Here is a 12897-nt window from a genome sequence, read left to right as displayed (position 1 = left end):
AGCAGAGATACTTATGACAAGATAGTAATAAAGTTGAGTAAGTGGTCCGTACTGAGGTATGCTGCAGTATTTCAGGGGAGATGTGCTAAAATGGTAATAGGACTTATCTCAGAATGGTATTGATGAATTCGGTATTGTGATAGTGACTTGTGAAATATTATTGCGTGTGATAACAGTGCATGGCAGGCCGGTACTAAGACTCGTGGCAGGGTGGCACTGAGGTGCATGGCAGGACAGTAGTTGGACATGGCATGGCGGTACAGAGATAAATGGCACACTGCTATTGAGACACATTGTGGGGTATCAATAACACATGTAGCATGGCGCTATGAAGGTATGTCACTAGGTGATACTTAGCAACATGGGATGTTGCCAATGAGGCATTTGGCAGGCTGGCACTGAGACATGAAACAAGCTGTTCTACAGTCACCTGGACAGGTACTAACATATGGACAGGTGTAACCGGGGCACAAGACTAAGTTGTTCCAAGCCCTGGAGCACAGTGGTACAGAGACAATGATGGGATGATACCAAGGCATGTGATGGGTGGTCCTGAGAAATGTAGCAATGTGAGATCTGCCACACTGGAACTTTATTGTCCAGAGGTTTTTAGTACAGATCTTTTCATGCAAAGTCTACTTCTCATTTCAGGTCTTGGATCAGAGCAAGCAGTGGTGGATGGTCAAGAACTCTAACAATGAAAGTGGCTACATCCCAAATAATGTCCTGGAACCTCTTCAAGGGAACATGAGCAACAACAACAGTAAAGAGGTACCTGGCAAACGAATGTCCCAACTGGGACATCCCAACAGCAACCATAACTTACATAATGTATACTATCCACTTTGATACCCCCGCAAGGAATATAATGAGGCTATCCATCCCCCAGGAGAGATTCCAATAGCAACATTAGTCAGGTTCCGTACTAAGACCACTCTCATTTTGGGAAAGACAGCAGCATCAAGCAGGCGGATACCAAACATATCCCTTCACTCGGAGACCACCAAGTTTAATATTAAAATAGTAGCCATTTCATCCTGGTACCCAACAGACTGGGCCCATCTCTTACTGGGAGACCCACAAACCGCAACAACCAGAAACCTACATAATGTAACATCAGTCATACCATGAACTGAAAAACCTGCAACAGCAGCACGGACCAAATACCTACAATCAGGAATCAGAATGTTGGCTTCTGGGAAAAGAGACCAGAGTATTGATGTGAGCTGTGACTGAGCTCCCACAAGGTACAAACAGTTGGACCAACAGATTTATCCTGGCTTGTGTAAGAAATGCCTGGCACACCTTTGGTACATTGGTCTAAGCAAATTTTCCATAGAGAAGTTTACATGGCATGTATAGACTATCTAGTGAGACAGCAATGCAATAAAGAGCTAAGGAACTTAAAATCAATAAGGTAAAAAAGAAAAGGATGAAAATGTAATAAAAAACATAAAGTCACATACAAGGGGAAAATAGGGTTAAACTGCTGTAAAAATATCAAATTTCATCATAACAGAACATGGGCCAATAATTAGCTATAGTTAACATAGGTTAAAGTTCACTTTGAATGTATAGTTTGAATCAAATCAGTGGCTCACCTTTTGATGCGGTGCCAAACTCATGGCTAGCTGCTTGAAGATAAGGAATACAGCACTGGTGCTCTGATGGGAGGATCCAAGAAGGATTCTGTAGCTTGACCGGAAACTTTATCAAAGGCCTTCCATGATTGCTGAATCTCAGGACTGAAGTCCCTTGAATATGGTGAAGCTCTGGAGCAGAAGTGTTGAACATCAGGTCGAACTTTGAGAAGTAGTCAGTTGAAGTAAGATCATTCCTGGGATATTGCAGCTCCAGGCACTACTGCATGGCAGTTTCACACCGGGTGTAGATATTTATTAGAAATGCAGCACAATGTATTTTTGTCAGGGTCGTCTTACTACTGGTTTCGATGCATCAGATCTACGTAGATAATACATTTTAATTATAAAATATGAATCCACTATACAACATAGAGGTTTCTTCAGGCCCAAATAACCTGAACTATGGTCCTCACCCCTATCTAATGTTCCAATACACCGTGGCTCCCACCAGCATCAATCAGCCAGATAACCATGCACTTCTCAACTGAGAGATCCTACACCATTACTAGCACAGTCCCCGCCAAAGTTAACCCCTCCATGACAGTCAAAATTGCATCAACCCGATACCAACTAAATGTATCCCCTTAGTGGGGGAGGTTCCCAGCAGCACAAGTATCCACCTACCTAAGGCAGACCTCCACTGGGCGAACCCTGCAGAACCAGGAACCTTTAAAATGTTCTCTACCAGTGCCATCAACCAAATGTACCATTACTAGGAGATGCCAAATGCAGAATAAGGTAGCTTAGGATAAGGTTTGATGCTGCTCTTGGAACTGCTGTGTGAGGGATACTCTATAGATACATTATTGGGGGTTCTCCACTGGAGGTATTTCCACTGGAGAACCCCCAATAATGTAGCTATAGAGTACCCCTCAAACAGCAGATCCAAGAGCAGCATCAAACAGGTACCTGCATAAAAGAAACCCCAGTATACAGTCTTAACCCCACGGTCTTTACCCAGCAGGAAGTTACCATGCAGATAAGTACCATGCAGGCCCCTTTTTGGTACTTTACTCTGCGATACTTTATCTCGCAGATAAGTATTTTTTTTTTAAATGGCAAACATCATGATAGTTAAAAAACGGAAATTAAAATTTTAAGGGATGGGTAAAGGTAATGGAGGGTAAAGGAAAGTTAGCTGTTCTTAGGGGTTCAGACTTAACAATAGCATTGCAGGTCACTAACAAGCATTGTCAGCCCTGAGTGGTATTGCGATGCATTGTAAAGCCAGATATTCAAACTATACAGCAGCATTAATCACCTACCTATTGACTGTCTCTTTTCGGTTCAGTGTGCGTGAACATCAGAATTTATTTTCCCAGCACAGAATAGATGTAATGCAATATTTTACAATGACAGATTTCTTCTTTATGAATAACACAAGCAAATATTTACTGAGCCGCAAATTCCAGGCCATTGGTTTGTAATTCGACATGTTTCCAGGAGCAGGTGTAAATCTTTACTTGTTTTCCCCGCAGGATGCAGCAGCCCAGGTGGCGGTGGCGCTGAATCCAAACTCAAGCCAAAAAGAGGTTGCTGCATGGCTAAGAACGCATGGCTTTTCCAAACTGTACGTTCCGATTCATTTAGAAAACACTTTAAACTTGTAAAACTTTCTTGCAATTATCTGAGGAGCACAAGCTCTCTGGTAAAAAAAAATATTATATGTACAAGATTTCCCTACAACAGACTAACATGTGCAGTCCTTCTAACAATCTTGCATGCATAATATTTTCTTGTCAATTTCTAACAACTAACCAATCTTCTCCACAATCCTGACTTTCCCCCATTACCTGACAAAGAAAAGCCATCTGATTCTCTACCATGTCACAACAATTCCCCAAAACTGGCAATGACAGCCCTTTCATGCAATTAATATTGATAAATTCACTAACAACCACCTGACACAGACTCTCTAACAACCACCTGACAGTGAGTAATCTGTCTTTCAGCCACGTCTAACATTCCAGGAAACTTTCTTCCAGATACTACGGGTGTTAAAAAACCAATTTAGAACTGGGAAACCTTTGAACTAAAAAACTATGAGACTGAGGTGTCAACTACGCCCATTCAGGATAGCTATGTCACAAAAGTCAGCGTCCGGGGAGTTATCAAGGGCTACAGTTAATATTACACTATATTCACCACAGCTAGCGGTCAGCTTTTGAACAAGGATGACATCAATGGGAATGCCTCCGAGGCCGCCTTATGAATGATACAGTTACAACACATAAAATAGGTTGTATGCCGGACACTGTCAGTGGCAGGGCGCTCAGGTTATCTTTTTACGCTTCTCTCTACTATACCATGTATCAATTGCTTTAGACTATGTTTTAGGTTCAGTTGTAGTCTCTTACACTCTGTGACAGCTGCTTCAGGATGAACGTCTGCCATGGGGATTCACCAGAACTTGCAATCAATTGCAGTGTCTGCCCACCTATCTTGTTGTGTAACGTAAATCCGTCCGGGCGGGGTCACCTGCCTTCGGCTGCAGTTGGGTACGAGGTCGCAAATCCTCCTATTTAGCTCGCTAAAATGTTGCTCGAATCAGATTTTCTTAAAAACAGAACACAAGGCATTTGGCGAAACAGGAATTGTTTATTTAATTAAACAGTTCAGCCGGGAGAACAGTTACAGGCACTAGGTTGGAGGACTGTCTCAATTTACATCAGGTTTGTGATCTTATATTCAAAATTACAACAAGCAATAAAAGGTTTCCAGTTTACACTATATGAGGAATGTTGGTTGCTGCCGTTAGAGTCATAAATGAATGGTCAATGGTTACTATAGGTGGGTCTTGACCTCGCTTGGACACAGTGTGGCCAGTGGTGAATGTGTCAAGATGTCCAGCATAGTGAGGTGTGATCACTTCGTGGGCTAGGTCCTGATTGGCTATGTGGTCCTAAATCATGTGGCATCTGACTGTATGGTGTTTTTGGCAGCGTGCCTACCCCCTTTGGCCAGGTGTGCTTTATTGGGGCAATCTCCCCTGACCATTGTAATGTTGCTGCGCCTATCTGTGGAATTAACCAAGAGTTTCTTGACCGAGTGTTTGCCTCCCTGCTATGCACACTCCCACATGCAACCCATCAATCATTAATCCCTGGCCTAGGTCCAGGGCCTACCTGACTACATACTTGCATGTCGAGATAGATGTGGAGTTCAGAACAGGCGGTTCTATTAAAAAGGACAATAGTTAATTTTTATCGATAAACGCATGGATATCCATATTAACAGTTTACTACATCCATTTCCAACACTTTATAATACGAATCGAACATAAACCTTTTTTGAATCCCACTTGTGACAGAAGGGCATGTGCTATTTGTCCCCCCCCCCCCCCAAGTAGAACAGAAAGGGTTTTTTTCTTTGTAAACAAAATGCTGGCAATCGGATAACAACATCATGGAAGTTGGAACCGCTGAGTCCATCCACCTGTCGTAATATGGATAGGTAAAAGTAAGCTTTAATCACACACCGCTACATTGCAGCGAGTTATGGCTGAACTACAGAGTGGTGGAGTCTTTGGTATAGTTAATGGTCTCCCTACTACTTTCGCAGTCTCCTAATCTGGGTGGTGGATCAGGTGAGAAGCGAAAAACCTCTTTGCAATCATTTGAGTCCTTAAAAAAAGAGAATATTGAAAGAGACCTGTATGAAGCATTACCAGTTAGAATGAATTACTGCTGTACTTATCCTGTAAAACTCCTGGCTGCTTGCATCCATTTGTCCTGTGGCTGATTTAGTAAAGTGTATCCCGAAGATTAAATAATCAGGAAGTGCTCAACAAACCACACCCTTCCTCTACCTGTATTGGCTTGGCACCAGCATGCCTCAGTGTACCATTTTTGACGAGGTTGGATTAGCCATGCCGGCACTGCAACCTTTCCCCAGTGGGCTGCAGGCATGGGGCGTTCTTTAAGGTATGGATGGTTTGCTATAACCAACCCCTGCCCTCATAGCCTCATTCAAGTCGCGGCCCTTGCGGTGTTGGGTTGGTTGTGATGTTTCTGCCAGGACTGATTTTATTTGCCACTGCCATGGTTGTTTACTTTACTTCTAGATTGTCAACTATAGCAGCTTTATGGAAATCCTTTTAAAGAGCTAGTGTTCATAAGGAAACAAAGTAGCGGAGTATAAATGCAGTGAGGAGGTCGACGCATGAAGGTAGTATTTAAAGATGATTTATTCAAGTAGAGTACAAGTTGAATAGTTCAGAACAACAAGTAGTGAAGTTCTGAAGGAGAGCCCCACCAGGAGCAGCCTGTCTGCTGCTCAGCCCATGCTCAACTGTCACTTCACCTCTCTTGTGTCCCAACATTCCGAGGCACATCATGACTCCAACATTCTATTGGGCACAGAGCACAGGCATTGGCTGAGCAGGAGGTGTAAAATACATTTCATTACAAATGCAGGATACCACACATGCATACTGCATTGTTTACGCTTGACGGGAATAATATTTAGAAACAGCAACACAAAGTTATTTGCAAATGTACCCCTTTATTTTCCATGCTTACCACTCACCCCACTATGATGACGGTGAAACATGATGGGGTGTGTCCTTATCATAAGTACCGGAGATCAGTCTGCCAGCTAGACTTGGTGCATGACTCCAAAGACATGACAATGTCATAATCTAATACTCCTGTGCCTCTATTAGGCCTTTCCCATTCAGGAGATCATTAGAACTATGGAATTCAAGTTACCACAAAGCTTGCCTTGTGCCAAGATCAGGTCTTTATTACAGCTGCATCCCTGCTAAAGAGGAGGCCCAGTAGAAGCAGTCTTGCTGGCCACTGGGAGGTCAGGGTGTTTAGAAAGACATAACTACACACAGATCTAGCATTCTTTACCCCACTTAATACTGGCTTTTGTGGCCCTCTAACTCTGTAAAATGAGATTGGAGTCCATGGCTCATTAACTTTTGGAACAGGACTTCTTGGGAGACCTTTGGGGTTATCATGCCATCCCCAGTGATCAAATAGGAAAACTAACGAGGCATAGCAGAGGTTTTTGGGCAAGAGGTAGAGCTGAACCTCCAATTTATTTCAGGGTTCCATTGAGTTTGGGCTAGATTATTCTGCTTCTAAAGGATCTGTGGCCTGTTCTAGATAAGGCTCAATCCTTCATCTAGACAAGGTAGCACCGTCCCACCTGTACCCATTCTCACCTACCCAGATTGGTAGCCCTGTAGTGGTGCCCTGCCACTGCACTTCGACAGATCCTCCTCATCGCCAGTTAGGAGCTCTGCTGTACTGACAGTGTGGAGCCAGCAAGGCTCTGCGGAATCTCATCAGAGGCTTCAGCCGTCCTGCCCAGACCCTGGGCCGCACAGAATGCTGCCCTGTTTCCTGGGGAATCCCCTGCCATGTGTAGGTCATCCTGATAGAGCATAATTTCCTACCAGATCCGTCAGCCTACTTTAGGAAGTAAGACCTAAGCACAGCAGCCAGGGCCACCCTGCATGGTGACTGCTCGAAACAAAACCAACAAACCACATGAGCATTCTCTATTCAAACCTACTAAGTAACTTCTCTGCATTCTCAAAACCAATAAGTAACCACCAGTCACACCGGACCCTCCCCATACATACCACTGATCCTCCTGGTCATTCAGCAATTATGGGAACCTTCCCTTCCTCTTTTAGTTCCTTCTGGAAGATTGCAGCGCTGCAGGCACAGACACACACCAGACTTGAAGTAGAATCCCACTCACACATTCTACTACAGGGAAAGTTTCACACATAAAGATTCCAACCTTCCCTTCACAGTATTTCGACCTTCATGTGCCCTTGAATGTAACAGGCCTGTTCACAGTTCACCATCTTGTCTTTCTACCCGCATCCTTGCTGCTCACTGGCATCTTCTTTCCCCACCCCGACACTTTTCCCACGCTCCCAACAAATTGGGTCTCCCCCACCTCTCTCGTTTTCTCTTAATCTTTCATGATCCATATTTGTATTCCTCTCATTTTTATTTTTATCCATTTGTGTGCCAAAGGGACATACCAACACTAGATCTGATCTCCAGTCACTCTCTTCTACATGGAAAAGCTCCATACACAAAGATCTCCGACCTCCTCCTCATAGTGTCTTGACCTTCACGTGCCCTTGAAGGTATTAGGCCTGTTCACAGTTCACCATCTCGGTCTTTCTCCCTGCATTCTTGCTACCTACTGCTATCTTTTTTCGCAACCCCCCTCACTTTCCGGATTTTCCCAGCCCATAGGGTTCGGCCTCCCCGTCTCTCCTCTCGGGTTGCTCTTTTTCTCCCAGTCTTCCATGAATTAATTTGTACGCTTCTTATTTTGCCTGTTCTCCATTTTCCTTCCACAGCACAGTGACATGTCTGGGAGTTCTCACCGGAAAACAGCTGCTGGAACTGGGCCGAGATGAGCTGAAAACAGTGTGTCCAGAGGAGGGAGGTCGTGTTTTCCATCTGCTACACTAAGAAAACGTAACCCAAGGGTGAGCAATTCTTACTTTATCAGAGGTCATACTTAATACATGGCAAAAGAGTGTAATTTGAGAGCTGTCGAGTTGGACGCCTTAGATCCAGGCACAGCGTGCTAGGATCCCCAGCATCTTTGTGCCCATCCATCTCTCATGCCCTGGAACTATTTCTACATTTACTCATTCATTTATGTAGCTTTTGTTTAAAGTCTTGAAGTTAGGCATTACAAGCCAGAGAGCAGTGGATATTCCGGAGGGTTCTAGCATGTTCTAGAGTAAAACCTACATTTTATTTTCTCTACTTTTGTACAACAATATCCAAAGTTCAGTAGAAACTACTAGTTTAGTTATTAGTTTGTTCTCTGAATAGTCGCTTTACTAGAGTACGGGAAGTCCAAGGCCACCACATCCTTGGCATCCAGGATCATTACTGACAAAGTCAAACAAGATGGATTGCTGAAGCCCTTTCTTGGTATGTGTGTGTTTTTTTACCAGGTTGCCCACATTATATTACTTTGCACTTCCTACAAATTTCTAAAGTACGCAAATATCTACTATGGTGTTCTGGCCCTAGGATTTTCGGTAGGCACACAGGATTTCTAACTGAATAACTAGAGGAACACAACACTGAAGGCAAGGAGTTCCACGCTATCACAATCAGGAAGAAAAGGTGAACCAAGATGGACACATTTTTCTGATGTTTGGACAGTTGAGACTGAAGCAGAGAACAAAGCGTGAGTCAGCTAAAAGGAAAGGCATGTTGATTTGTTTAGTCCCTTGATATTGGAGGGCTTTTTGGCAAATACACCCACTCTTAAAAACTGATCACCTTGGTATTGAATGCCAACGAAACAGATTCAAATGCATAAGAGACTGGACTATAGAGTGTCAGTCCAAGCAAAGACAAAGAGCTGCATTCTGTAGTAGCTGAAGACAGTGAATCAAGTACAGAAGTTCAAGAAAGAGTGAGTTGCAATAGTCAAGGCAAGAGTCGACTATCTGTATGATGGATAAATGGGCCTAGACGGAAAGGATTCAGAAGATCATTTTTAGAACCTTTGCAAGGAAGAACAGATGGTTTAGACTTTAAAGACAATGAAAAATTAAAGCTCTTGATCAAACTTGTAGTTCAACAAGCCAAACATGCAACCTTTAAACTGCAGCACAACCTTCTTTAATTATTCTCTGCTCTAGCCATCTTTCCTTTAGTAACATGAAGTACACATTTTACAAAAAAACACACTGCTTTTACTCTGCCCTAAAACTGCTGTATTTTTTTTTCTTTTCCAAATGACATTCACTACTTCTTTTATGGAAGAAACGCGGTACACTTCTTTTTTTTATTTATTTCAAAAGTTTTTATTAAGAAAACATTTACAGTACAGAAAGTATTGCACGGGTGTTACTGTGGTTCTCGGCGCCTTCTTGGTTGCATTAGGCTTGCATCAGCTTCATAGGCTCGTATTGGAATGCTCTGTAACAGCCCGAAGAGGTGAAAAGAGGAAAGAAAGAAAGGAAGGGGGGAGGGATCTTGATAGTCCATTGGTCAGTATCGGTGGCTTGTTGCCATCTCTTATCCGCTGTGCTATGTGGTTTGGGTTGTTGACGCTGGGTCCTGTTTGAGCCTTTTTCTATGGAGGTTTGTATGACCCCAGATGTGCGTCTAAAGCTGCCCATATCCCAGTTTTGGCGGTGTGGTTGGGCAAGAGCTTTTCTGTGATGTTATCAGCTCCTCTGAGGAAGTTGACCCAGTTGACCCAGCCTTTGAATGTAGCCTTGGCTGTATTTTTCCAGTTGGCTAGGATGGTTTTAGCTGCCGCGGTGAGTAGGAGATCTACTAGGTCTCTGTCTTCCTTGCTTCCTAAATCTGGTGCCATGAATGCTGTCACTAGTCCTACGAACCCTGGCCTTAAATCCCTCCCTACTACCGTGTTTATGAGGCCGCTCGCTTTCTTCCAGAACGTTTTCACTTTAAAGCATTCGAAGATGAGGTGTTGTAGGTCCCCTTTCATCCTATGGCAGTTCCAGCATGTGTCGTCCTCCCTGATCCCCATGCCTGCTAGTCTTGCTGGGGTCCAGAAGGTTCAGTGTAGGAGCCAGAATTTTGTCTGTGCCAGCTGCGGTGTTATCTTGTTTTTTGTGGCCGACCCCCACAGTGTCTTTTTTTCCTCCTTACGGAGGCGTCTGTTATACAGTGTTTCCCAGAAGTCCATTGTTGTGGCGTTTAGGTTGGACGTGTTGGGGCGGAGGAGTTTGTATATCTGTGATGTTTGGTGTCCTATCCTGTTAGGTTGCCCATGTATTGTAAGATGGTGGGTGTAGCTTGGTTTAGGTTCGCCTTGGTTATGGCAGCTTTAATTTTAAGGAACGTGTATAGTTCTATCCCTGGCAGGTTAAGTGATTCTTTGAGGGTGTGGAACGTGAGTGGGGTGTTATTCTTTTCTAATTGTATGGGGTTTGTGATTCCTTTGTTGATCCAGACTGTGTCACAAAGCGTACGCCCTTTGTATTGTATCTTAGTGTTGTGCCAGATTGACTCCCATTTGGTGCCTCTGATGCTTTGTCCCAGCTGCTTGTCTACCCTTAGCAGTGCTGTTTTAGTGTGTTTGATGATGGGGTTGTGTGCTGCTGGGTGCTATGGAAGGAAAAGAAACCAAGGATAAGCCTACAGAAATTGGGACTCAACAAAGACTTGGAATGCTGTTGACTTCTAATTGATCAGATCTGACTGCAGCATTTGTTTAATATTACCCAAGTCATGATATTAAAGTCCGAATATTTGTCCTAATTGTAGACTTCTTTGCCTCCATAGAAGGTGCGCATATGTTTTATTCTGGGATTTCACATTGAATGGTAAAGTTTCTTATTTGATCAGGTCTGGTGAATATATCCGGGGTTAAAACTTTGGCTGGGTCATTGTGGTGTGCACAAAACTTTAAGCGCAAAGAAGCGCATTTATTATGCATGTTCGCCTATTTTCACCAAGTTGGTCTGTGTAAGGCTTGTAGTACCAATGTCTGTAATATACGAGGCAACGTAATGGCATATAAATACAAAGATAAGCATCCCTTTGATATGGTTCGGCGCCCGTTATTTTCCGCTCCCCACCCCATGTTACTTTTTACACAGCTGCAACTAACTTGATAGTCTTCCTTTCTGACTCTCCAGTCCGCCTGCTGTTATGTTTTATTTTTGTGTAACTGTATTTGTTTGACCTTTGCCTACACTTTTCAATGCCAATAAAGTAATTTTATCGGGTTGCATTAAAGCAGTTCACAACTCCATTCATTCAATCGCACAAAGTTCACCTCTAATGCGCATGAATATCTAAAATATGTCATTTACAGCACCAATAGCTCCAACTTTCACAAATGCGAAACCTATTGCATTGCAAATGCTTGTTTCTCCTCCAGCTGGGCCGAAGGTAAGGGGCCATCCGGCCTCCTTTTGTTTGTATATGCTGACTGGGGGCCGCCTGGAACCTTACATTTAAATGTAAATGCCAGAGATGGAAACAGGTACTTAAGAGAGGCATGCTTTTGCCTTTGTTCTGTCCCTATATATAAATGCAGACACTGTAAGACTGTCAGGTGGGTTAGTCTGTCCCAGCATTTACTCAAACATTTTAAATAGCACTATTTTATTTATTTTACAGCGCTACGTCGTGATGTCATGAGGTCATTTGCATATTGTCTTCCAAGGTCATTCTCCCCACTTCTTTTTATACGACTTGTGCCTTGTAAATAAGGTTCCAAATGAAGTTTGCACATAAAGGCCATACTTACTGTAACGAGAAGTTACTAAAATACCTGCGTGCGTTACGCAGCATTTGGAAAGTAAACATATCTTTCTTGTGTTTCAGCATGAACGTTAAAACTAGCAGTCTATCTCCTGAGAGGATCTATGCATTTCACGGCTGCTGCCAGTTATCACTCCAAGTTTGCGATTCTTTCACAACACGTCTTACTAGAGAATTGTTCACATCTGTCCATGTTTGAATAAATAAATAAATGTACTTGCAGTGTGTTGTTAATGAGTAATTGCCCAGAGTGCTCTGATTGGGAGGACCACAGCGTCAACCAGCGAGCAAGAGGAGAGCGGGCGTGTGACTGGACCAGAGGATTGCAATGAGGTCTCATATGACATGTATTCCCTTCTGTGAAATATTGCATACCTATGATTATTAAAAATTGATTTCAAATAAAAAGCTGTGCTGGATTTACTTTTAAGATGTGTCAGGATGCAGGATTATCTCACAAAACAAAGGCAGATTTGGCAGAATGGCAACTGAAACACCACATACCACCATCAAGACCAGACCTGAGACAATACAGTGTGAGCATCTGAACAGGAACCCTTCTCATTTAAAAACCATGCAACCTTCAGAGGAGAGGCTGTCATTTGTCTCTTTTCATAACCCGTTTTCAGATACCTTTGCTGTGATCGGGTGAAATGGCAACAGTCCTCTGAGCATTCTATGAAACGAATGGTTTTGTTTGAGGGATGACCCAGCACAAAAGGCACATCTGTAAGCAATAAAATTATTATGTAGTGATTCTCCCCACTTGGTGCTGGTGGCATTGCGACAGCGAATCTACCCACATGCATGTCTTGAGTGCTAGACTCCAGAGAACCTCGGAACGCTTTGACTAGCTGCAGTTTAAAACCACTGCTGTGACACATGGCAAAGGTGTATAATAAGAAATCCGCACCCATCCAGAAAGTACTGTCTTTATAGTCTCAAATGTCCATAGTACACATACAAATGCACAGTCTTGTAAAAAAAGGGATCCAAATTCT

At 43.2% G+C, this 12897-nt stretch overlaps 1 protein-coding gene across 4 annotated transcripts in view; it reads left to right on the top strand.

Moving 5' to 3' along the window:
- The window catches only part of EPS8L3 (EPS8 signaling adaptor L3), a 164050-nt gene extending 151746 nt beyond the window's left edge, over positions 1 to 12304 (top strand). For all 4 annotated transcript variants that reach the window (XM_086923584.1, XM_086923583.1, XM_086923581.1 and 1 more), the window contains 4 exons: positions 652 to 771; positions 3122 to 3213; positions 7981 to 8112; positions 11960 to 12304. In XM_086923584.1, coding sequence (XP_086779710.1) covers positions 652 to 771; positions 3122 to 3213; positions 7981 to 8095 — 327 coding nt within the window. In that variant the 3' untranslated portion in view covers positions 8096 to 8112; positions 11960 to 12304. The remainder of the gene's footprint in view (positions 1 to 651; positions 772 to 3121; positions 3214 to 7980; positions 8113 to 11959) is intronic.
- Positions 12305 to 12897: the final 593 nt, after the last annotated feature.

The sequence above is a fragment of the Lissotriton vulgaris genome, chromosome 5 (genome assembly GCF_964263255.1).
Source record: "Lissotriton vulgaris chromosome 5, aLisVul1.2, whole genome shotgun sequence".
Lineage (NCBI taxonomy): Eukaryota > Metazoa > Chordata > Amphibia > Caudata > Salamandridae > Lissotriton > Lissotriton vulgaris.
The sequence above is the reverse complement of the archived record's forward strand: the minus strand, read 5'-3'. Positions and strand labels throughout refer to the sequence as shown.